Here is a 27,204-nt window from a genome sequence, read left to right as displayed (position 1 = left end):
CATCAATTCTTACTATTGCAATCAATTCCAATTCAATGTGTGATGATTAGCATATAGAACATAGGGTTTTGATTTGGATATTCACAATTGGACCGTTGGATCATGATATTTTTTGGTGTAGTGTCCCCATATTGCCATAATCTTGCCCTCCAAATTTCATGTTGATCGGAGCACTGAAAGATCAGTTTCGGGCCAAATCACCAATTATGCCCGTTACTGTTTAAGCTTTGGTCGATCGATCGACCACGCCATCGACCAAGATATGACAATAACTCTGTTTTTGGCCGAAATGCTTCGTTTGACCTCCGATTCGATTGCTTTCTTCTCTAATGTTGATTATATGTTGTCTAGGGTACAAACACTGACTTTTAGGCTATTCTTGGTGACTCTTGATTTTATTCTCGACTCGATTAAGGTAAGGACGGTCGTTACCCCTAGTACTTTGATTATGCAAATATACTTCTACTTTGTAAACTTAGTAGATATACTTCATATGTGTACTCCTTAACCATGTATGATTGTTGTATGCATTTTATCAGTAATAGTATGTTACATGTTATTCGGAATATCATGCTTAATTATTCTTTATGATTATGTATATGACTAATCATGTTATGATATGCCTTTGTTTATATGATGAATTATTGATCATGTATGATATAATGAGATTTAGTTTGTGAATGACAACGTATGACTTGGGATTGGGAAGTGTCCTACCGACACTTATGTCGTTGGACATCTGAGGGAATAGTATGGGATGTTCGTCGAAGGTGTCCATTGACACTCTCTCGAGTTATTGGATGGCATACATAAGATTGTCTAGATGTATGGCTAGGACTATCCTTGTTGTATCAGACCCGAATCGGAAGGGTATTGAGACCGAACGACCCGTGGTAGAGTATGGTTGATGGGCGCTCAAGACCGGTAACCACCCCGTGAGAGGACATAAATCATATTGCGGATACCCGAAAGGGGCCATTTATTGGTAGGGTTGCAAATGGTTAGACTTGGGCTCACAGGCGCTCAAGACCGGTAACCAATCCGTGAGAGGACGTGAGAGCTTCCCGTTTACCATTTGTGGATGACCAATAGGGTTGATGAGTTCGTAGTCCGAGTTGGTTGTAGCCATTGGATACGCTGACTCTAGTGTGAAGGATACGGAACCGAGTTGGTCGGTGCCATAGGGAAAGTATCCGGATCTGACATGATACGACTGAGTAGATGACTTGACTTGCATTGGGCTAGGCTTCGCCGCGACATGCGCCAATACTTATACCAATGGTGATGTGAGAGAGTGGTGACTTAATCCCCAACCATGGTTTCGATGAGGACTTTACCCAATTACCCCGGCAGACCCAAGATATCATGTATGATTGAGGGGGAGTGACAGACGACCTAAAGAAGTATGGTGCTATGGCTTAAAGCATGTCTACCTTAGAGACTAGCATACTCAGAGTAGAATCATATTTCATTATTGTCTCATATCATCTGACATCATATTGTGACTTGTATCGTATGTTTTGTGTATTGTGGGACGATTCGCCTTGCTTGAGTTCTTTGAACTCATTTCCTTTCTCGCAATTGTTTTTGTTAGACATATCTGCAGTACTGAAGACATTGATGGCTCCTACTATGAGGCGGCGCAGGATCCCTCATACTACGGTGAAGGTCTTGGCTATTACGAAGATTATGGTGAAGGTGCCGAGGGTGATTACCCTCCATACTAGAGTTAGTCCGACCTTGGATTTGGGAGAGGCCATTCTTAGTCTCCTTTGTGTACACTTACGAGGATACTCTATACTTGACGGAGGAGACTCTAGCCAGGCCTTATGACTTTTTGGGAACCCGGATATGTTGTAATAACTCTTTAGATTACTCTGATATTGGGATTTGTAATTGAATTGATCAACCATTTCCGCTGCTTTTGAGAAAGGAGTGACTTCGATCACCCTCTTCTCTTTTGAGATTGTTGGGAAATGCCACGCAGCAATTGCCACATCAGCCTCTATTGGTTTTGATGATAATAGGCCCGAATTACTAATGGCTATATTGAGTTATGATGTTTAGTTCAAGGTGAGAACAAGGGACCAACCCAAGTCAAAGCCAAGACCAGCCAAGATAGACATGAAGATGGACATGAAGTCTAAGTCAAGATGACCAGCCAAGAGGACAGAAGACCGGCCAAACGCGAAGCAAGCGAAGATCAAGACGGCGAGGGCTTAGGACCCTCCACACGAAATGCTCAATATGTAATCATATTCTAGAGTGCCTGGACATGTTAGTGAGGTGCATGCTTAGGGTTGACCAAAAGTCCAAAAACCCAAGCCGTGTCCGAGCCCCAACTTAATTCAGCAAACCCGGGCTCGGACGGATGACCGTCTGGTTTAGCATTTCTGTGTTTTCAATCATAGAAGGTCAGACGAAATTTCTGTCTGGCAGACGGAATTCCGTCTGGGCCAGTCCAGGCAGACAGACGTCCGTCTGGCCCTGACTTTGCCAATAACGGCTAGTTTGCAACGGCTCTTTTCTGAGACGGATGATCGTCTGCCCAGACGGATTTCCGTCCGGTGTAAAAACAGCCTATAACGGCTAGTTTAACGGCTCTTTTCAGACGGACGGACGTCCGTCTGGGCTGAAAAATAGGACAAAAATGTGTCCGTTTTCTATCCGTTGGGGATTGGGTTTTGGCACTCAAAGGTGCTCTATATAAACCCAATTCACCTCATTTGAGAGGAAGAAGACTCACACTTGATCACCCACTCCCCAAGTGATCCTTGTGCTTTGCCTTTCACCTTCTCCCCAACCTTGAAGAACATACCAAGGTGTTAAAGTAAGCTTGTGGAAGTCAAGCTTGAGGTGATTGAAGGCTTTGGTGGTGCATGCATTTCATATCTTGAGCATACAACTCTTATTGCATCACACACACACAAGAGGTAAAGTGTCACTACAACATAGAACCGAATCCATATGAGCATATAATTAAATCATATCTTGATAACAGACTATATATGAACATATAAAAGGTTAAATCATGAAAACCGATTCATATGAGCATGTACAAGAGGGCAGCGAAAGAATGTATCACAATCAGATTATCAAAATTGAAAATAATCTACAACCGTATGAGATCAAACAATCAAATTATTATGTAAAGAATATACATTACCTAATTTGATAACAACTAACACCTCTAACAAGGCTAACACTGGCTAACAGACTAACACTTTTAGAAATTATATAAAAAATCAGATTATATAACTAGCAGTAGTATCATCCGAATCTTGCAAATCATATATATAAAAAACCAAAATTAATTCTGTAAACAATCGTAGTAGCAGTAGCATATATGAACCAGATGTAGCACAGAACTATAATCAGCAGAAGCAGTAGCCGAAGCATACACAGATTATATAATCAGCAAAAAAAATTATTCAATAATTTAACCTAAACTACCTATGAGATCATATAAACCAATTAAACATAAAACTCATAGAGAAATTCTAATTAGGTCTCCACCGAATCACAAGAAAAAGAAAACCACCGAAACACAGGCTGTCTAAGGCTAACAGGCTAACATGGCTTTGATGCCAATTTGATATTCCCAGTTATAATTCATGATCGCATTTGATTGAATATCCTATACGATTTATCAGATTGAAACAAGAAAAGAAAACACAATCTATAAACCCTAACCTAGACAAACCATTCGGTCGTGTGTGATTTACCACGAAATTGGAAGCAAGAAGACAAAGGTGTTACGATATTGGGAATACGATTTAGATACCTTCTTTGTACGTAGGTTCTGACTTATATAGGGATTACCTTTTAATCCTATTCATTTGAACTCGTATGTGCCTTCTTATGGTGTCCGTCAGATCTTGACAGTTATACCTGTTAGTGGGGTAGTGGACAACTTCCCTTGATTGCACGATCTAGATGCTACAGGCGTGGCTGTTATTCGAGTTGGCATGATCGTCCACTTTAGTGAGTGTGATAACCGTCTCTTTGACGGGTTATCCATCCCGAAAATCTCAGACTCGTGCTTGCCTGTTGATCGTGTAAGGTTTCTTTGTTAGCACGCCATCATAGAACTTAGTTCGCCTAGAACTAACTTGGTCGGTTTGCGCCCGATTGGGGTTGAGGGTTGAACCTAGGAAAGACCCGGTTCAACGATATTTTTCCCATATTAGGTCCATAATCACATCTCTGGCCCAACATGCTCTATGTCAGCCCATTTTCGAACTTGAGAATTTGAATGGACATCTTGATGTGTAAAATTGCATGTTTCGTACCCAAAACTCCAAATATTTGCTTAAATCTTGGAAGGTCCTAAAATCTTCAAAAACAACATAAAACCAAAGGTAGCTCTACTCTAAATGTGTAAAATGCATGATTTATGCCCTAAGATTTCACGCATAAATGTGCTCATCAGAATTCCCCCACACTTAGACTAAGCTTGTCCTCAAGCAAGAATAAAAAAATGACAAATGCAGGAAAGACAATTATTGCAACAAAATAAAATCTTATGGAAATAGGGTCACCAAGCATGCTCCATTCCATGATATCTACCATCACCTAGTTGGTGATGGGAAAAATAGGACTGGGGTGCAATCCTCGCTTCCAACAAAGAAACACAATTTCTGTTTCGACTAAACTTTGGTAGGTGGTTAGCGAATGCACCCAACAAGTCAATTCAAACATTTTCGATTGAAATACAGATGAGATCAGAAATGCCATCGTTGGGGCAAACGATGCAATAGCTTCGGTTAGAGCAAAGCCCACATCAAGTAATTAAATAAAGAACAGCAGTATGTAACCACCCTACAACTTTACATGATTTACGTGTTTAAACAATACATTATAGTACATAAAATAATAAGAATATGTGAATACTTAAAGAGATGACACATCAAGCAACCAAGCACAAGTGCACTGTTTCCTTACCAAATCGATGTCGAAAACCTTCTATATAAGTTGGTTTCATGCAAACTAGTACTCTAGCAAGTCACATTAGGTCCTATTAACATGTTCATACACTTACATTTAAGATTTAGAATCAATTTTGCCAAATCAAACTTCAAAATAAAGTCATGAAGAGGGCCAATTGGTTGAGCCAATCGGTTGAGCCAATCCATTGGGGCAACCAATCACCAGGTCTCTCTTGCAAATCTATATCTGAAAATCACATTGTCAATCCCCCATATTTAATGAGTTTTGGGGTGATCCCAGGTATAAGTCACATATCTGAAACACCAACTAAACACTCCAAACAAGAAAACTTAAGAAACCCTATATCTAGATCAGATTTTAAAGCAAGGAGTCCTTCTTTGGAAGAATACATTGTTAGAACAGATACAAAACCCATTTCTCTTGTGTGACATGATTGGGATTGATGAAAACAATGGTGTTCCCAACCAAATTAGAATTCTAGCAAAAGTTTCCCTCAAAATAACTCCCTAGAATAATGAATTAATAAAAAAAGAAAAGAAGAAAAGAAGGGAATTAGTTTTCTTACCTTCGAGATTCAAAACCTAATGAAGTCACATGGTTTTCTCCACAAAAAGTGTTGTCTCTTGCTTCCACGTGCTCTCTAACTTCTTTCAAGTCTCTCAACCATTTGAGAATATAATAATGACGAAAATCAAGGTTTAAAACCATAAATAGGGGTTTTGGAAGTGAAAATCCCGATATGGTTCCTGATGTGGATCACTTTGACTTCTGGATCCGGCTGAGTCACCTCTCGTATCCGGGACGGTGAGTCCTGCAAAAAGGGTTAGATGCGGGCCGGCTTGTATGCCGGGCAACCTCCTCCGATGATGAAGTTAGAATACGAAGAGCGAGAGATCTCGTGTTCAAGTTACACAAGAATAGACTCAGTGTGTATTGGTTACCTACCAGAGGGGTGGATCTGTGCATTTATAGTGTTGGTGTTACCTTTTATGTGTTTGGTAAGTTGACTCGACAGGAGCCATTATCTGTCCGGTGATCTCGCCTTTCGGTTATTAGTTCCAGCGAGGTAGCCGTTTAAGTTGACTTTCCCAGAAGAGAGTGATTGCCTTACTTGTGTGGCGTGATGTACGTACTAATTGACGGCGTCGGTCAAGTCCCGATTAGATGTCGAGCCCCACTCAGGTTTTGCCTGCTGAACCCGAACTGGTCATCTCACCAGTTCGGGTCAATTCTTAAAACCGGGATATTACCCGACCAATATGGTAATATACAGTATTCGGGTTATACCCGTTTGGTGCTCATCTTTCCGTATCATAAGCCCCCTATCCCGATCGTTGCTTGCAAGGTTCGGGATAGCTTGGAGGTTAGAGCAAATTGTGCCTGATCCCGAGTACCATTCTGCATAACCCGGGAAGATGTAGTTCTTGATGCTTATCCCGGTTTATGGGAAGATTCTTCTTAAGCTCTATTTAGTTTCCTCGGGAGATTCCAAGAGTATCCTTTAATGGGTGCATTAAATGTCTACAATGAAGTAACCAGCCGTTTTTCGTAACGGCTGCCCCCCAGGACCTCACCCAACCTGGGATCGACACGTCAGACGGCTAGGCGTAGGCTCATAATGAGAGCCTCGGGGGAGGCGAACCGTCTCCATTTTGTAACCGTTGATCATCAAGGGTCGTAACCGTCTGATCGAGAAATGTAACGCCTCTTCCGGCAATATAAATAGGGACCTTCCCTTCCATTTTCTTCCTACTGTTTTCTTTCTTTGTCGACTAAGGAACGCTCCCGAATGACCTCTGAAGTTTCTCAAGCCTTCCTTGCCTTTCAGCAGTAAGTTTCTTTTTCTTATGGCCCCGAGGAAATATAAGGCCCCGAAGAGGCCGAAAGTAAGCTTGAGAGGATTTAGGTATCAGAATAAAGTTCCCATTCCCATCTACCGTGAAAGGCGTCGTCGGGCCGAAGGTTATACTAGTGAGGGTGATAGTGATCAGACCAAAAAGTATAACCTGACCGGGGATCGTCTGAAAGAACTCCACGAACAATCTTCTGACAAGGAGAAATCCAAGTCTAGCAGCTGTTCCACTCAGGACGACGATCCTCGGCTCTTTATTGAGATCCAGGAGATGCTCCGCAAGGATAAAGAAAAACAGGAGATGCAGGTCCCGACTGCGCCCCCTGTACCCGATGAAGTAGGAAATGAGGTAGAGGCCGAAGTAGAGGCCGAAGTAGAAGCTATTCCTAGTGTGGAGTCTCGGGAGGGTCCCGTTCATAGCTCAAATTCGAACCCTGCCCCTGCTTCTGATTCCGCTACTCCTTCCGCCCAGAGCGCCTTGAGACCTGAGTCTACCGCCACTTCCCGGGATCCCCCCGCTTTATCTTCCCAAGCTTTCCTTCGGACGGATGTCCCGTCTACATCCCGGGTATCTAGATCAAAAGCTCCGCCCCGTCCACCTTTTCAACGTCCCAGCGGTTTCCGGGGGGCCATTCCTCGTAAGCCCGATTGTAAGAAGCTTGATTCCGCATCCTTGGAGTTGCTTCAATCAAAGCCCCTAAGTCCCTGGCATATTAACTTTGTCCAGAACTCTTCGGGACCTGAATTTTATCTCTGCTCCCTGTTTCCCGAAGATCTGGATAGATTTTTGTTTAGTTTTGGTATACCTGAGGGATATCAGGTTATTATCCCGACTGATAGCCAAAGGGTGAACAGTCCTCCCGAGGGATTCTATCCCTTGTACTATGATGCTTTCATCGGGGGGCTACGTCTCCCGTTGCATTACATTTTTGTTGATTTTTTGGATCACTACGGGCTCAGCCCATCTAACTTGAGCCCGAATAGCTGGCGAATCATGATCGGATTCGTCATCTTCTTCATAATGTGGGAGTGTTCCCGACTTTCTCCATGTTTCATCAATTCTACTCTCTGCATCCGCACTCCCAGCGTGGCTGGTTTTTCCTTTCAAAGAGGATTTCTTCATCTTTCCAGGGTAGCTTTATCCTGAAAGACTCCCTCTCGTCCACCACTAAGAAGTGGAGGGAATTCTTCCTTTTCTTTAAACCTCCTATTCCCGAGCCTTTCATAACTCAATTCCAAGAAGTGTCTAAGGAAGATATTGAGATGTTAAATAGTCCGATCAATCCGGATCCCGACGAAGAAAGATGGGTCGGGATCATTAACCAAGTGGACGATGACGGAGTTTGCAGTCCATAGTTATTCCATGGAATATGAACCTGTACTTCAGAGATGGGGATTTTCCCGGGTAAGCATTTATTTTTATCGCTTTTCCCGAGTTCATTCTGTGCTGACCTGATTATATATTCTTTGCTTTGCAGTGAGTCATAACATCTCTGATGATGATTTGATGGCGATGGCCCTCGGGAAGATGGACGAGGCCAAAAGAAGGAAACCGGTGTCCAACACCAAGCCTTCATCCTTGGGAGTTTTGAAAACAAAAACTCCCGCAAAATCCTCAACCCTCGCGCCAACAAGGGTTGCTGCCCCGAAAGGCCAGGCTTCTGCGATCGTCGGTACAGTTGGGGCTGAGAAGAGTCCTAGAAAGAAGATCCCTTCCTCGGGATCTGAGAAACGGAAGGCTGATGGGACTGTTCCTCCTCCCAAGAGAGTTCTTATCGACGAATCAGCACGGGGGGTGGCACCTTCTTCAACTGGCGATCCCCATTTCAACACTGTCTTCAGTGACTCGGGATATGCCGAGACGTGGCTCAACGAGGCCACGAATGACGCCCGATCGGGTGTATCTCGCAGAACCTCCCAAACCGGGAGTTTTTCCAAGAAGGATTCAGGTATTTCTCCTCTTTTATTCCCGACTCAATATTCCCGTTCATATCTAACCAGGGGATACTTATATTTCTTTTAGGTATGTTGCTGGAGCAGTACACATATTTTCCGAGTCCCTTCGGAGAGCCCGGGATCAGGCCAATCAACTGGCGCTGGACGAACAGCTCCACGGGGAGTCAAACGTTCGGGCCCGGGCTGCCATTACTAAGAAGGAAGAGGCAGAGAAAAAACTGAAAGAGGCCGAAGAGAAAGCGGCCAAGTTGAAAAAGGAGAGGGATGTTCTTTCCAAAAGTAAAAATAAATATAAAGGGAAAGTAAATGACCTCGAAGATAAGGTCGGGAAGGTTACTGAGGATCCGAGGGCGTCACGAGGCCCTCTTGGTGGCGAGAGAAGAATGAAAATGCCCAGGCGAAGGATAAGCTGAAGGAGCTTGAGACCTCGGGAGCTGAAACCTCAAGACGGGGTGTGCTTGAGGACTACTTCCAGACTCGAGAATTTAAGAATCTTTCTTTGGCCATCGCTACTCCCGCCTTCAAAAGAGGCATGCGCATTGCTTTTAAGAAGGTTCTCGAGCAGACGGATCTTCCTCGTCCGTTAGAGTTAGAGAAGCTCCTAGACCCTCAGATTTATGACGAGCGCCAGCGCCCCCGACCTGAAGGCCTCCCCGAACTTGAATTCTTCCCTTTCCCCGATGCACTGGATTACATTGAACCTCTTCCCCAACCTTCTCCCGAGGAAGAAGTAGGAGAGGAAGGAGTTGATGAAGATGAGGGAGAAAATGCTCGGGGAGAGGCTAGCAACTTGCTAGATGATAATTCGGAGAGAACTCTTGCGAAAGGAGAAGGTCAAGGTTCCCCAGCCGTCACTGCAAGCATGCAGGAGTCTCTTGAAGGTGGGGTTGAGGCAGCCGCCAGAGAGGATCTTCCCGAGGTTCCAGATGTACAAATAGACTAATGATTTTCAAGACTTGTTACCTTCTGATTGTCTCTTTCTCTCCCGATCCCAAATTTTGTAACCTTTTTTATGAATGAATCAAATATTTTGCCTTCGTTTTCCGTTGCATTCTTCTTTAAGGTCGAGAATAAATGAAGGGTCATACGGGAGGGACCCGAATGACTGGTATCTTTCAAGGAAAGATGTAAGTCCTTTAAAAAGGAGTAATTGATCAAACGGGAGTGACCCCGAGTGACTGGTATCTTTAAGAAAAGATGTAGGTTCATTTAAAAAGGAGTAATTAATCAAACGGGAGTTACCCCGAGTGACTGGTATCTTTACGAAAAGATGCAAGCCAAAGGAGTAATTAATCAAGCGGGAGACCGGAGGTATCTAGAAAAGATGCAAGTCCTTAAAAGGAGTAATTGATCAAGCGGGAGTGACCCCGAGTGACTGGTATCTTTACGAAAAGATGCAAGTCCTTTAAAGGAGTAATTAATCAAGCGGGAGTGACCCGAGTGCTGGTATCTTTAGAAAGATGCAGTCCTAAAGGACCGGGGGGGGGTATCTGAAAGAGCAAGTCCTTTAAAAAGGAGGATTATCAGCGGGAGTGACCCCGAGTGCTGGTATCTTTAAGAAAGATGCAAGTCCTTTAAAGGAGTAATTAATCAAGCGGGAGTGACCCGAGTGATTGGTATCTTTAAGAAAAGATGTAGGTTCCTTTAAAAAGGAGTAATTGATCAAGCGGGAGTGACCCCTAGTGATTGGTATCTTTAAGAAAAGATGTAGGTTCCTTTAAAAAGGAGTAATTGTAAATGGGATTGATCCGAATTTATTGTATCTTTTCTTAGAAAGATATGGTCTAGTAAAAGACGTAGGCACAAATGGAGCAGACCCGATGCCTATAATGGTTATTGGTAGAACTTTCTCAAATTGGTGGAATGCCATGATCGATCAATTGGTTTTCCACTCTCCACATTCTTCAGTCGGTATGATCCCGGCCTTGTTTCTTTTTCTACCAGGTAAGGTCCTTCCCACGTTGGAGTTAACTTTCCTTGATTTCTCGGATCTGAAGCCCCGATCGTCTCAAAACCAGATCCCCCGATCGATATCTTCGGTTCTTAACCCGAGAATTGTAGTCTTTGTCTTTGCTCTCCTTTGGTACAATAGATTCTTCTGTTGTGCTCTTGTTCGGGCTTCTTGCAAAAGATCTAAGTTCTCCCTTAGTCCCCGATCATTCTCGTCCTTCATAAACGCATCATAGCGTAACGATCCAGCCAATACTTCCACGGGAGCTAAGGCTTCAGTTCCATAGGCTAAACAAAAAGGGGTTTCGCCGGTCGGGGTTCACACCGTAGTTACGTATGACCAGAGGACGCTCGGGGAGTTCCTCGACCCACATTGCCCGATTATCCTCCAACCTTTTTTGATCCCATCAAGAAGCGTCCTGTTGGTGACTTCCACCTCCCCATTGCTCTGGGGGTAGGCAACCGAAGCGAATCGATGTTCTATATGATATCTCATACATAAGGATTTGAACCCTGCACCTTCAAATTGTTTACCATTGTCCGTCACCAAGATCCGGGGTATCCCGAATCTGTATATTATCTTCTCTTCAAAAAACTTTTCCATCTGTTTCTCCGTGATGGAAGATAACGGTTCGGCCTCGACCCATTTTGTGAAGTAATCTATTGCGACCACCATATACTCCCGATTTTTGGGAGCTTTTGGTAGTTTCCCGACAAGGTCCATTCCCCACATCGCAAATGGTGTCGGGTTTGAGACAGATATCATGGGGACTGCTGGTAACTCCGGGACATTAGCGTGTTTCGGCATCGTTCGCATTTGCGGACATACTCAATCGCGTCCTTTTGTACCGTAGGCGAGAATATTCCCGACCTTAATACCTTTTGTGCCAATGCCTTCCCGCCCATATGTGCACCACATATCCCCTCGTGGATCTCAGCCAGGGCGTAACTTGCCCGGGATGGCCCAACACATCTCAAGAGAGGATTTGTGAACGACCTCATGTACAGCTGGTCCCCGACCACGGTGAACCGAACGGCCTGATTCCGGATTTTTTCGCTTCCTTTGGATCGGTCGGGAGAAGGTCGTCCCGAATATACGCAATCAAAGGTGTGGTCCAGTCCGGTTCCTTATTGATCTCTAAGGTTTCTACCTCCTGGATGCTCGGGCTGCTTAGTTCTTCAATGTAAACCGCCGAGTCCAAGTTTTTGTAGCTTGCCATTGACAATCGGGAGAGTTCATCCGCGTTTTCATTTTCTTTTCGGGTATTTGTCGGTATGTTACCCGTTCGAAGAAAGTTTGAAGCTGTCCAACCTTGACTAAATACTTAGCCATTCTTTCATCCTTTGCTTCATACTCCCCCTTGATTTGGTTAACAATCGTTGAGAATCACTTCTTACTTCTAGCTCCCGAACCCCGAGGGCTCGGGCCACTCGTAAGCTTCGCTATGACAGACTTCATACTCGCTTCATTGTTTGAAGCTGGGAATTTAAACCTTATAGCATAACTAATAGTGAAGTTCTAGGGACTACAGAGGGTCAAGCCTGCTCCCGATCCGGAAACATTGCTCGAACCATCAACGTGTAGAATCCACAAGTCGGATATTCCAGCCGTTGGTATTTGGTCGTTCCTCTGTGGTAGGGTGCTTTCGACAACGAAGTCGGCTAGTACCTGAGCTTTTATGGCCGTCCTCGGTCTAAACTCGATCTGGTACTCGCTAAGCTCCACGGACCACCCGACCATCCTCCCTGCCACATCAGGTCTTTGTAGTATTTTCTTTAGTGGAAAATTGGTCGGGACTATTATCGGATGTGATTGGAAGTAGGGCCTTAGTTTCCGTGATGCCACGAGGAGCGCCAACGCTTTGTTTATCGATGTTCGGGTACCGTTTCTCAGCATCTATAAGCACATGGCTCACATAATAGATCGGGTTCTGAACGATATCTCCCCGAACCAAAACTGCACTGACCGCCATTGGCAAAATTGCCAGATAGACCGTAAGAACTTCCTCGGCCAGGGGTCGGGCCAAAACAGGTGTTGTCCCGAGATAAGTTATAAGGTGATCAAAGGCTTGTTGGCATTCCGGTGTCCAAGTGACTGTTCCCGAGCTTGACGTAGTTTTCAAGGCTTTGAAGAACGTGTTGCACTTTTCCCCAGCTCGGGATATGAACCGGTTTAAAGCGGCTACCCTCCCAGTTAAACACTGGATTTCTTTTATTGTAACGGGTGGTGTCATCTCGATTAGTGCCTGGATCTTTTCTGGATTAGCCTCGATTTCTTCGTCATATCCCGATCCTCTGGAGGTGCACGTATCTTTCCGGGCCATTTCAACGAGTTTTTATCCCGAATATTCATCAAAATTTCTGACGGCTTCGAGTTTAGAGGAGTATAGTTCACTTGTTCACGCTTCCAGTTACTCTTTGATCTCTGATGCTTGTCACTCGGGGAAGGTTTGTCCACGTCCTGATCTGATCTTCTGTCCCGATCAGCTTTGACTTGGGCGTTTATCACTTCATAGACACTGGCTTGCTTCTGACACCTGCGTAACAGCATCCCGTACATTCTTGGCTTGTCCGTTAACAGGACTTCCAGAAGTCTTTGGTGTGTGATGCCACTCCAAAGTGCACTGTACGCAACTTGATCATCAAGCTCCTCGATCTCGATGGCAACTTCGTCGAATCTCTTTAGATAATCCCGAATAGACTCATTCCGCCCTTGTCGTATGCCAAAAAGACTATCGGATGTCTTTTTGCTCCCGATCGCACTACGGAATCGGGCTATGAATTTCTGGGCCAACTCCCTGAAATTATTTATTGATGCCGGCCGTAGACTGTTGAACCATTTAATGGTCGGGCCCTTGAGTGATGCTGGAAATGTTCTGCAGAGCAATTCATCCTCCCGACCTAGTACGGTCATCACTGATTTGAAGTAACTGATATGCTCCTTTGGATTTGTTTTCCCTTCGAAAGGGGTGAAGGTTGGCATGATAAAATTTCTAGGGAGAGGCATATTCATGATTTCATCCGAGAACGGCTCCCGGTCTACCACATCAAGATCCTCGTCACGATCCCGATCTTCCAACTTTCGTTCGACCTCTGCTACTCGTCTGCGCAGCCTGTTCTGCCTTGTACCGTCCTCATCAGATTTGACGCGTTCCCCCTTCGAACGGGGAGTTGTAGCCTCCTTCCTTTGGGATGGTGCCCGAGATGTCGAAATTCTCGACTTTAAAGGTTTGGGTTGGCTTTCCCCTTCTTCTTCTTTATCCACGATGTCCTCGACCTCCTCCCGACGACTCCTAGGGGGCAAGGATCCTGTTTTAGGCGGCAACGAAATGCGCTCTAAAGCACTGATCCTTGTCCCATTGGGCGTGGTTTAGCGCTTGCTACGATCGGGTTGTGCTTCCCTTTGTTCCCGAGTACTTTTTACTCTTGGGATACGCCTTGGATGTCGGGCTCCTCGTACCGTTACGGAAGGCTCTCACTAGCCTACCCGACTGGGTATTACACCTTGGTCCTTGTTCGACCCCGATTTGATGCACCAAGCCGCGTAATACTCCCTGCATTTCGAGCATACCTTTTCGTATCTCGTCCATATCTGCCATAATGGCCTGGTCCCGATGACCTCGCGATGTTCCTTCTTCATTTGGATCTTCCGAGAACCAGGTTGTCCGGAAGTCCCTCTTGTTCTTCGTGGATTGAAGGATCAATCATTTCTTCGGGAATTACTCGGTCCTCCCCGGTGTTTTCTTGTCGGGAACGTCCGTTGGTTCGTCGCACCATGGCTTCCAAGCTTCGTCGTTCCCACAGACGGCACCAAACTGATGCGGATCACTTTGACTTCTGGATCCGGCTGAGTCACCTCTCGTATCCGGGATGGTGAGTCCTGCAAAAAGGGTTAGATGCGGGCCGGCTTGTATGCCGGGCAACCTCCTCCGATGATGAAGTCAGAATACGAAGAGCGAGAGATCTCGTGTTCAAGTTACACAAGAATAGACTCAGTGTGTATTGGTTACCTACCAGAGGGGTGGATCTGTGCATTTATAGTGTGGGTGTTACCTTTTATGTGTTTGGTAAGTTGACTCGACAGGAGCCATTATCTGTCCGGTGATCTCGCCTTTCGGTTATTAGTTCCAGCGAGGTAGCTGTTTAAGTTGACTTTCCCAGAAGAGAGTGATTGCCTTACTTGTGTGGCGTGATGTACGTACTAATTGACGGCGTCGGTCAAGTCCCGATTAGATGTCGAGCCCCACTCAGGTTTTGCCTGTTGAACCCGAACTGGTGAGATGATCAGTTCGGGTCAATTCTTAAAACCAGGATATTACCCGACCAATATGGTAATATACAGTATTCGGGTTATACTCGTTTGGTGCTCATCTTTCCGTATCAGTTCCAACCGACCAACTAGTACTTTGCAGTATAAGGGTGTTTTGCCGCCCAAGTTAGTCCAAAACATTGGTACAAGCCTACAGAGCATTTTAAAGGCTCTTACCTCGGTTAAGGCATCTCCCAGCTCTGTCACTCGTGGGCTAAAAATCCACTTGCCCAAACCATTAGGATTCTTGTTGGATCTTCTTCTAGTTCCTGACAAAGTGGTAGACCACCATCTTTGTCATCTAGATCTATGGGTTTTGGTTCCAAACCAATGTTTTCAAGTTGGATGGCCTACAATTTCGTCGCACTGGATCCTCCGGGTTCTTGGACTTGCAACTAGGGTTTTGGGTTAGGATCCTAGGGGTTATCACACTATAGGACTTTCGATTAGTAAGTAGGGGCCTATGGGGAGCAATTTCCCTTTTATTTACACGCATTTGAGCTGGTCAATGTGCTATCGATCAGCTCTATCACCATTAGTTGTTTTTTTTTTTTTTTTGGTAAATGCTCTATTACCATTAGTTAGTTGGCCTATTGTCAACTCTTGGTTTACGTCCCCTAAATCCTTAACCATAATCCAACTATTTTGGTTCTTTTTCCCGATGCTCTAGACTTCCATGGGCCATTCCCTGTGTAGAGTATGTGGTTCAATTTCAGTTATGCTTAGCCCATTTTACCTTTGACAAGTAAATATATATAGTTCTAAAAACTACCATCTACTCTTACCTAGTTGTGACCATCATTAATTGCATTTCCCGGAAGCTTGTTATCCACCTTCTCATACCATCCGAGTCAAGAGTTCTTCCTTATCTCTTCTTCATGCAAGGCGGCTTCTAGAGAACTCTCTTTTCTATTTCCATGAGTTGGCCTCCAGACCGGGTTGTCCATCTGAATGGCCCATAACATATTAATACATACCCTTCTAGCCTCCAGTCCTTTGATGCAACATTAACTTAGAATCTTAGGGGATATCACAAAAATTGGATTCCATTAAGGCCAAACCCAAAAAATCTTTTCTGTAGGCTCAACTTTGGCAATTTAGAAGGCTTTAGTCCAATTACCAACCTAAGGGGATGGCCATGCTCTTCCTATCCCCTACATATGTGGTTATTTGGAATAATTCCATTCCTATTTGGGTTCGCATATACTCTCTTGGGTTTTCCTAATTTCCCAACTACCCTATGAGATTCCATATCAAAACATATAATTGGGGCAGCAGGAACATGGCTCAACGGGGATCCGTTACCCATATGGAGAGGAAATTTTCCAACTTGCAAGGTTAGATTCATAACACAAGTTCTTCATATAAGAATAGAATCATTTTTTGAGAGAGAGAAGATCTAAATTCCTGCACGCTTGATGATAAAGAGAATATGGATTAACATGAACCGGTTTGGTTGGTCCCAACCTAAACCAGTTTGTTTGGCTCAATTTACCGACCATGTTAAAGTCAGTTTACAAATAGCAATACGGAAAATCCAGACTACTTATTCTATTGAACTTCTAAGTCAAGGAATATGTATTTGAGAAAAGCTCTACAACTAGAGTCCGTATTGAAGTCAGAACAAAGTATAAGTTCGAGACGAAGTCAAATACCAAAACCTTATAAAAGGACAGGTAATCGTAAGGAGAAGACACACAGGATAGAACTATCACTACTCTAAACTTTATTGTTCATTGCTTTCTTGTCTTCCTTAATCGGAGAGATTCCTAACTAGGACGTCGGAGGTGACACTTGACCTCCCCGGTCGAGCTCATTCTTGCAGGTTCATCCGGTTGAGAAGACGAACAAAATTGCGTAGCAACACTTGAAATTTTCCTAAAAAATATGATTTTGGTTTTAAATTGAGCGTGTGTCATGAATCCATGTGGGTTGAAAAAATCCTACCCATGTGAGTAGAGAGGGTCCAAAATCAATTTTGTGCATGACATACATGATATAGAAGGAAGCAATTCAAATATTGACTTGAATCTTACAAGAACTCCTTCAACAACTAATTGTGTCTCCTACAACTATGGAAGGCTAGCTAACATGATAAAATGAAACAAATAATTCAAATATTATTTGGATTCAAATTCACCTCCAACAGCTAAAAGTATCTACTACAACTGTTGAAGGCCAGCTTAAAAAATTAACTTGAACTGAGATTGAGTCCTTGCTTTACAAAGAAATGACTTGGATAGAAATTTATTGATATAATCACTCGTTTCTTTGGATTCTATTAATAGCTCTTTGATTAATTTCCTTTGCTTCTTTTGTCCCAAGAGGATCTTATCATATAATCATGTTTTATAGCCTTTCATACTAGTAGTTGATACTCTTTAGATGATGGTGGTGAATTTAAATTCAAATTAACATCTTAAGCTAGCCACTATATTTGTGATAGATACTCTTAGATGTTAGAGGTGAATATAATTAATATTTGAAGCTGTCCTCCATAGTGGTGATAGATACTCTTCGCTGTTCAAGGTGAATTTAATTTCAATTACTAATTGAATTTTCTTTCTTTTATCATGTTGGCTAGCCTCCCATAAGTGGTACTAGATGCATTTAGCTGTTGAATGAGATTTCATAAGATTCAAATCAAAATCTTAATTTGGTACCAAAGGAGCCTATATGCATGGAACCTGAATGTGGTACTTTAAAAATGAGTTGCCCATCCAACGGACGGATGTACCGGACGAATGAGAGGCTTGGACAGAGAGGATCCGAATTCCTGAAGGATTCCTTTGGGGGGTGAAGCTTCATCCACCTTCACAAAAGTTGGTATCCATTATAATCCGTGCAAGATTTGAGTCTCAAAGATGTAAAATATTAAAAACTTTTCTGGGATCAATTTTGTGAGTATTATTCTCCAAACTGAATTCAACAACCACATCAAAAGTGGAGGCTCCGCTGATCCCTTCCCAACAAATTATCGTTTGCCTCGTACAGCTTGGCACCAGGTCCGCCTTACATACGCAACCACAGCTCCATATATATATATCTCCTTGTATTGTTTCTCTGTTATATGAGGTTTTGAGGGATTAAAATTTTAGTGTTCCTATGTCTTTTGCACTAAAGGTGATGGGTATTCTATGTTGGGCTCTACTCAGTCTAATTTCTGTAATTCCTGGCGAGGCTGCTGGGCATGTACCCTTGTCTCATGCCAAGAAGGTGGGCGTAGAGGCAGGCAAGGATCTTGTAACTGAATTGCCAGGCCAACCTAAGGTGGAGTTCAACCATTATGCAGGTTATGTTACAGTAAATGAAACCAATCAGAGAGCTCTCTTCTACTGGTTCTATGAAGCCTCAAGTAACCCTGAAGTAAAACCATTGGTGCTGTGGCTTAATGGAGGTAACAAGACGTATCTCTCCTTAATTAGTAGTTTTCAAATTTCTTATGATTTTGAAAGCTAATGGAGGAAATATCGTGATAACCTCATTTTTCCATAGCCTTCTTTCGTCGCAGGTTGAAGTTTTCCTGATTCTCCTTTACATTGTCATATTGTTTTAGCTTTCTTTACAATATTCCAACATTCTAAACTCTATGTTCTCTGACAAGGTAAAAATCATGTCTCAGGTCCAGGGTGCTCTTCCGTAGGATACGGAGCTACAGAAGAGATTGGTCCTTTCCTTGTTGATAAAGATGGAAAAGGGCTGAAATTCAACCCATACTCATGGAATAAAGGTTTTGAAATCATTAACTTCTCTGTATACCTGTATACACTTAAAACGGCATTAACTGAATTGCTCCTTGTGTTCCTGTTGTTCCAGAAGCCAACATGTTATTCTTGGAATCTCCAGTTGGTGTTGGCTTTTCATACTCGAATACAAGCACTGATTATGGTATTCTTGGTGATACCTTTACAGGTGAGTTACTTTGATGCCTACCTAGTTCTATCTTGAGATCTTTACAGATAGAGAATAATTGATCTTCTAATTGGTCTTTACTTGTTTAGCAAAGGATACGTATACCTTCTTGCACAGATGGTTCAACAAATTCCCGATGTATAGAAACCATAGTTTTTACATTGCAGGGGAGAGCTATGCAGGTACATAAACATAGCCAGCTGCTTCGTAACCCTTCAGGCTATTATCATTTTTATGTTTCTATCATGACTTACATGTACCTGATGAACAGGAAGATACGTTCCAGAGCTGGCTGAACTTGTATATGATATGAACAAGGATCCTTCTCTACGTATAAACCTGAAGGGTTTCTTGGTAATGATCACTACTAGATAATATAAAAATCCCTCATAGTATGTGCTATAAAGTCTTACTAGTTGAGATTTTCTGTGAAAATTATAGTTGGGTAATCCTGAGACAACGAATGATGATGATTGGAGAGGTATGGTGGATTATGGATGGAGCCATGCTGTGATATCAGATGAAACTTACAAAGTTATCAAGGAAAACTGCAATTTTTCCTCAGATCATACATGGGATAACGATACTTGCAGCGACGCTGTGAGTGAGTTTCTTAATCAATATAAAGGGATTGATATGTATAGCCTTTATACCTCTCTCTGTAGCACCAACAACTCAGCTAGCTCAGATAATGGATCAATGCAAGTTTTGTTCAACCGCAAGTCTAAGATGGTCAGCTCATTTTCTTTTCCTTGCTAGTTCTTGTAAAAATTGTTTCTTCTCTAATCTGACAACAAAAATTTTCCCAGTTGCCAAGAATCATGGGTGGTTATGACCCCTGCCTTGACAATTATGCAAAGACTTTCTACAACAGACCCGAAGTCCAGAAGGCCCTCCATGTCAGTGATGGTTTTCAGCTCAAGAACTGGAGCATCTGCAAGTATGCCTCTCTTTCTCCATAATCTTAGCTTAAAATTATTGGCTTTTCATGCAAGAAGAGAGGAGAGTTTACGGTTGTTCGGTAGAACTGTTCAACCTAAATCCATGGATAGAGTAGAGGCTGCGGTACATTTCTTTTCTTTGGGAATTGGTAGCTTTATATTAGGGGGGGAGGACTATTACATATAACATACAAAGAATTGGCCATGAGTTCTTCACTAAGAGGTGCCACGTGTTACCAACTAAGCAAACCTTTTTGTACACCTTTATTTGTAGATATCTGAGAGAGTTTGGGATTGTTAGAATTCTTAGCATTTGAACTTCGAATTGTATTTGAGTGTGTGCACTAGCTTTCTCACAGATGGATTAGGGTTAGAAATTCCTGTTTGATGCAACTCTGGCTGAGGTTGTCTAGTACATATAAAACTCCTCATGCAATATGGATTAGTTGGCATGGGTCTAAGTACGACTCTTGTTGGTTCACTAGCAGTATCTAGCTCTTGAATAGGAGTCTGGATCATATCTCCACTAGGGGAACACTTCTCTTTCAGGATTAAAGTTCACATGGGCCCACACAATATGTGTGACAAAAAAGCGTCAAGTGAGCTGAGCTAGACTGCTTGATTGGATGTGTTAAAACAAATTCTTTAACATATCATTAACTATACTAGTCGAATATTCTAGTACTCATACATTAAATATGCCTTTCTAACACTTTGTGGTTTTACTTTGGATGTAGTATGACAATATTTTCCGAATGGTCGGAGTCAATACCTTCCACCATACCTATATACAAGAAACTAATCGCAGCAGGTCTCAGGATATGGGTCTACAGGTAGGGAACTATGAAGAAGGAGATCTACAAACCAGCAGAACCCTTGATATTATAGGTGTAGTAGCTTATCTTTTGGACCTTATGGCTCATGAGTTCATATTTCTTTCTTTTTGTTTAGTGGAGACACGGATGGAAGAGTTCTGTTTTGTCCACAAGATATAGTTTGAGTGCTTTAAAGCGCCTATCACTACAACGTGGAGATACTTGGTATCAACAGAAGCAGGTAATCTAGACATTGTCATCTTACCAACGGAATGAGTCTCCTTTCTCCTGTAGATAATTTGAAAAGAAGACTAGTAGTTATGTGGGCTGTTATGAATCCAGGTGATCGGGTGGTTCCAAGAGTACAAGGGACTCACATTTGCAACATTTAGAGGAGCTGGACATGCGGTGCCCAATTTCAAACCCAGTGAGTCTCTGGCTCTCTTTGCATCCTTTCTTGCTGGAGAATCTCTACCATCGAAACCATAAATATTGTCAAAGGATTTTAACTATTTTAATTTTCGAAACATGGAGAATGATTTGGTTATAGATCTGCCGGCTGTCACCCATCAGACGGTTAAGGATACCAGCTGTCTTTAATGTTTTCTGTTTTTTTGGGTAGAAAGTTGTGTTTAGCATTAGTTCTTGTGTTTCTCTTCCTCTTTTTCCTTGTTTTTTCTTTTTGGGGGGGGGGGGGGGGGGGGTTGGGGTTGGGGTTTCTAAATGATTCTTTTATTTTTCAATGTATAAATACTCTTGTAATTCACATTACATTCAAATTGGATTTAGAATCACTACATGGTATCAATTGTTGTTTCGGGCTTGTGCGGGGGTTCAAATTGGTTCTTGTGTTTCTTAATGTATAAATACTCTTGTACTTCACATTACATTCAAATTGGATATTAGAATCACTACATGGTATCAATTGTTGTTCGGGCCTGTGTGAGCTTGTGCCCTTTTTTCTCTTTCTAGGTTAGTGGCTTCTATGCCTCTTTGGCTTCCTTCGTTCCGCCCTTTGTACGGGCTCCTCCACCTCCGTCTTCTTGGGTGTCTCTGAACTTTGGAAGTGGACTACCAATTAGTTGAATGCAATGAATTTCCTTGTGTGGAAAGCATAGTTTCTCCCGTTGAGGAAAGTGCAGTTTCTCCTGTTTCTTAAAGGTTATGATTTGATCGGGTATGCTAAATATTCTTTCCCACAACCATCCTCGATTCTATTCTTTAAGTTGATGCATCCTCCTCCTCTCCAATTTCGTTTGCACAATGGGATCACCAAGATTAGTCTATATTAGGATAATTGATTTCTTCTTTGTCTAATTCAACATTGCCACATGTTGTTCAGGCCAAAACCTCCTCTCATGCTTGGAATATCCTCAATCAGCTTTATGCTGTTTGCTCCAAGGCTAGAATTCTTGATTTGATTGTTTCGTGTTCGTAAAGCTTCGCTCTCTATTGGCATCCCCAAGTCATAGATAAATTGAAAAGTTTTCTCTATACATGGCAAGCCCGAGTTGAGTTCAATCCCCCTTGGTGATGTATTCTGGATCTTGCTAGCATGGTGCCTTTGATGTAGTAGTCACATCCACCCAGCCGGTACCCTACATGGCACACTCGAGTGTGTGATCCAAAGCCCGAAGATCATTATCGAGGAAATTAACCTCCCACATTCACAATAATATAATCAAGAACAAGACTAAATCAAGGTTAACAATATTAATAAATAGATCAAAGCAAAATAACGAAATAACATCAGAGTGTTGAAATGATAACAATATATATATATATATAATCAAAATGTAGAGTGAGGCGGAATCTCATTCCATAGATGCAGCGGAATGTAGCGCGAAAGTCAAAAGAAGATTACAACCGGTTTCAAAAGAAAAGAAAGAAAGAAGTAATGAAACTAAGCTAGAGTCTATTTTACTTTATAAAGAACGTCTTCATAAACATGAACTTTAGAAATTAAGCTCAGACGTCCCACTCCATGGTAGAGCTAATCATGGTACGTAGCGTGATCACACGAAGGATCATCACCGAGATCTTCATAACTGCCAACACCTTGCGTGTAGTATGCTTCTTCAGCTTGCGCTTCCTCGTATTGACCATCATAGTCATCTATACCTGTAGGATAATTTAACAAAAGATATTTGCACGAAAGGAGTGAGTTCAAGAGAACGCAGCAAGGCAAGTTATTCCATAATAACATAAATAACATGATAACAGAAACATAGCATGAGATAGACAATGCATGTATGAGTCTAACTCTATGTATGCTGGTCTCTATAGGAAGACATGCTTTAAGTCATAGCACCATACTTCTTTAGGAAGGTCATTCACTCTCCCTCAACCATCCAAGCATCTTGGGCTCTTCCGGTGGTAGTTGGGTCTTGCATCCCTCTTGGACATTTCATGGTTGGGGTTTAGGTCACCTCTATCTCACATCACCATTTGGCCTAAGTATTGGCGCATGTCAGGGTAAAGCCTAGCCAAATGCCAATCATCTTCTTGGTTATATCAACTCAGATCCAGATACGTCCATTCCTCGCCCCGGGCGATTCTTTCCAGTATCCTTCACACTAGAGTTAGTATAGTCCCAGACTACGGACTCATCAACCCTATTGGTCATCCACAAATAATAGACGGGAAGCTTTCATGTCCCCTCACGGATTGGCTACTGGTCTTGAGCGCCCATGAGCCCAAGTCTACTAAATGCGACCCTACCAATGACTGGCCCCCACAATGTGATTCATGTCCTCTCACGGGTTGGTTACCGGTATTGAACGCTCATGAATCCCCATTGTTACCATGGGTCATTCAGTCTCAATACCCTTCCAAATTGGGTCTGATATAACAGGGATATCCTAGTCAAACACCGTTAGACAGCCCTAGGTATGACAACCAATAATCAAGGAAAGCATCAAAGGCCACCATCGGAAATATCCCATACTATTCCCACTGATGTGAAATCCGGCCCAAACCTAGCCAGGGCACCCTATTTTTTTTGAGTGAAGAAAGACTTGTTTGATGTTAGACCTTGAAGTTGGACCTTGATTTTAGTGTTATTATCTTTGAAAGCCTTAGAAAATCATGTCCGACCTTTCCCTTAGTGTAGATCCATGTCCCGAAGTGATGGAAATTGTCCTTGTGGACCCTCTTTATGGAAGACATGGTGTTTGACCCGAAACCCATGGATTTTGATAATGATGCGCCTTACTTGAGTACATTGTCAGTGTTTACTGAAATTCTGCGCATCGAAGAGGGTTGAATTATTTTAAATACCTAATGAACTACCGTGCTCAATCTGAAGGTATTTCTGGAAACTAGACTTCTTGATTGACTTGTAGGAGAAAACCCCACTAAATTTGACCCCGTATAGCCCTCCGAATCCTTGTCCAAAGTTGTTGAGCTATTGCTGATTTTCTGCTGAACTATGCTTGGTCAATCCCATCGACCAAGGCTGCCCAGATTCGAGTTAATGATTCCTTTGGAATATTCCACACCCTATTTATACTAGCCTCGTCTTTTGAACCCTATTCTAATCATTGTAACACCTGGGAACGTGGAGAAGGTTCCCCAAAACTCCTCCTTGAAATTGGTGAAGGATATTCTACTTAAAATCATTGCAAATCACTCCCTCTTGCCTCCATTATCAACTCATAAGGTATGTGTAAAATCCGACCTTATCCTAACCCTGAACCGGCCTGGATTTTGTATTGTTGTCGGTCCGAAGACCCGAAGTGGAGGTAGAAGAGACTTGTGGGCTCTCTTAGTTGAAGATTCGATGCTTGATCCAGAGCCTATGGACATTGACAGTGATGCCCTTACTTGAGCACATTGTCGGTGTTTAGTGAAAATATGTGCATCGAAGAAGATTGAATTAGTTGAAGCACCTATTGAACCCCGTGCTCAATCCGAAGGTATTTCTTGAAACTAGACTTGTTGATTGACTTGTAGGAGAAAACTCAACTCAATTCAGATCAGTCTGGCCTTCCAAATCCCTATTCTAAGGTTGCTGTCAGCCTTAGTTGACTAATCAGTCGACCAGCAGTAATGAAATTCAAAAATTACAAAACTTCCATACCATTTTGACCCTACCTTTTTGGAACTCGTGAATGAAGATTTACCCCAATCATTGGCACTCCAGAGAACGAAGAGTGACACTCTCTTGGCCCTCTCTTGGTGTTTGTGAAGATCCTTGACTCCAATCATTGGTTTTCCACCTCAATCGTCAACTCAAGATATGATTTCTCTTATTTTTCTTCTAATCTACTCAATCTTCTATTAATTTATAATCCTTGGGCCATGGTTGAAGTGATGCAACCTTGCAAACACTTGGCCTTGAGCTTCCCCATTCATTTCCATCAATCTCAATTCATTCTTGCTATGATTATGTTCACCTACATTACAATCCCATGATTCCTTTCATTTCAACCTATTCTTTAGTTCAAATTGAAGTGTAGATGTATGCTAGATTGAATTACTATTGATTCATGATCCTAATTTAATTCTTGTCATCCCCTTAATTGATTCCCCATCAATTCTTACTATTGCAATCAATTCCAATTCAATGTGTGATGATTAGCATATAGAACATAGGGTTTCGATTTGGGTATTCACAATTGGACCGTTGGATCGTGATATTTTTTGGTGTGTAGTGTCCCCATATTGCCATAATCATGCCCTCCAAATTTCATGTTGATCGGAGCACCGAAAGATTAGTTTTGGGCCAAATCACCAATTATGCCCGTTCTTGTTTAAGCTTTGGTCGATCGACAATCGACCAACCGATCGACCAAGATATGACAACAACTCTGTTTTTGGCCGAAATGCTTCGTTTGACCTCCGATTCGATTGCTTTCTTCTCTAATGTTGATTATATGTTGTTTAGGGTACAAACACTGACTTTTAGGCTATTCTTGGTGACTCTTGATTTTATTCTCGACTCAATTAAGGTAAGGACGGTCGTTACCCCTAGTACGTTGATTATGCAAATATACTTCTACTTTGTAAACTTAGTAGATATACTTCATATGTGTACTCCTTAACCATGTATGATTGTTGTATGCATTTTATCAGTAATAGTATGTTACATGTTATTCGGAATATCATGCTTAATTATTCTTTATGATTATGTATATGACTAATCATGTTATGATATGCCTTTGTTTATATGATGAATTATTGATCATGTATGATATAATGAGATTTAGTTTGTGAATGACAACGTATGACTTGGGATTGGGAAGTGTCCTACCGACACTTATGTCGTTGGACATCGGAGGGAATAGTATGGGATGTTCGTCGAAGGTGTCCATTGACACTCTCTCGAGTTATTGGATGGCATACATAGGATTGTCTAGATGTATGGCTAGGACTATCCTTGTTGTATCAGACCCGAATCGGAAGGGTATTGAGACCGAACGACCCGTGGTAGAGTATGGTTGATGGGCGCTCAAGACCGGTAACCACCCCGTGAGAGGACATAAATCATATTGCGGATACCCGAAAGGGGCCATTTATTGGTAGGGTTGCAAATGGTTAGACTTGGGCTCACGGGCGCTCAAGACCGGTAACCAATCCGTGAGAGGACGTGAGAGCTTCCCGTTTACCATTTGTGGATGACCAATAGGGTTGATGAGTTTGTAGTTCGAGTTGGTTGTAGCCATAGGATACGCTGACTCTAGTGTGAAGGATACGGAACCGAGTTGGTCGGTGCCATAGGGAAAGTATCCGGATCTGACATGATACGACTGAGTAGATGACTTGACTTGCATTGGGCTAGGCTTCGCCGCGACATGCGCCAATACTTATACCAATGGTGATGTGAGAGAGTGGTGACTTAATCCCCAACCATGGTTTCTGATGAGGACTTTACCCAATTACCCCGGCAGACCCAAGATATCATGTATGATTGAGGGGGAGTGACAGACGACCTAAAGAAGTATGGTGCTATGGCTTAAAGCATGTCTATCTTAGAGACTAGCATACTCAGAGTAGAATCATATTTCATTATTGTCTCATATCATCTGACATCATATTGTGACTTGTATCGTATGTTTTGTGTATTGTGGAACGATTCGCCTTGCTGAGTTCTTTGAACTCATTTCCTTTCTGCAATTGTTTTTGTTAGACATATCTACAGGTACTGAAGACATTCATGTAAATGCATCAATTATATGTAATTCATATTACTAGAGTGACCTAGGACATGTTAGTGAGGTGTACAATGCATAGGGTTGACCAAAAAGTCCAAAACCCAAGCCATGTCCGAGCCCAAAATTAATTCAGCAAAACAGGGCTCAAACGGATGACCGTCTGGGTAGACGGATGCCCGTTTGGTTTAGCATTTCTGTGTTTTCAATCATAGAAGGTCAGACGGAATTTTTGTCTGGCAGACGGACGTCCGTCTGGCCCTGACTTAGCCAATAACGGCTAGTTTGCAACGGCTCTTTTCTGAGACGGATGATCGTCTGGTGTAAAAACAGCCTATAACGGCTAGTTTAACGGCTCTTTTCAGAC

At 42.6% G+C, this 27,204-nt stretch overlaps 1 protein-coding gene across 1 annotated transcript; it reads left to right on the top strand.

The window, feature by feature from the left end:
* Window positions 1-18,122: 18,122 nt before the first annotated feature.
* On the top strand, window positions 18,123-21,174 carry LOC149005402 (serine carboxypeptidase-like 31). Its single transcript, XM_089168728.1, is given in 11 exon segments — window positions 18,123-18,414; window positions 18,640-18,747; window positions 18,834-18,929; window positions 19,019-19,111; window positions 19,201-19,283; window positions 19,371-19,661; window positions 19,739-19,869; window positions 20,608-20,703; window positions 20,822-20,841; window positions 20,844-20,926; window positions 21,028-21,174. Coding segments are annotated over 11 exon segments (1,440 nt in total).
* Window positions 21,175-27,204: the final 6,030 nt, after the last annotated feature.

This window comes from Hakea prostrata, chromosome 9 (genome assembly GCF_041222555.1).
Source record: "Hakea prostrata isolate BN-2017 chromosome 9, UWA_Hpros_2, whole genome shotgun sequence".
NCBI lineage: Eukaryota > Viridiplantae > Streptophyta > Magnoliopsida > Proteales > Proteaceae > Hakea > Hakea prostrata.
The sequence above is the reverse complement of the archived record's forward strand: the minus strand, read 5'-3'. Positions and strand labels throughout refer to the sequence as shown.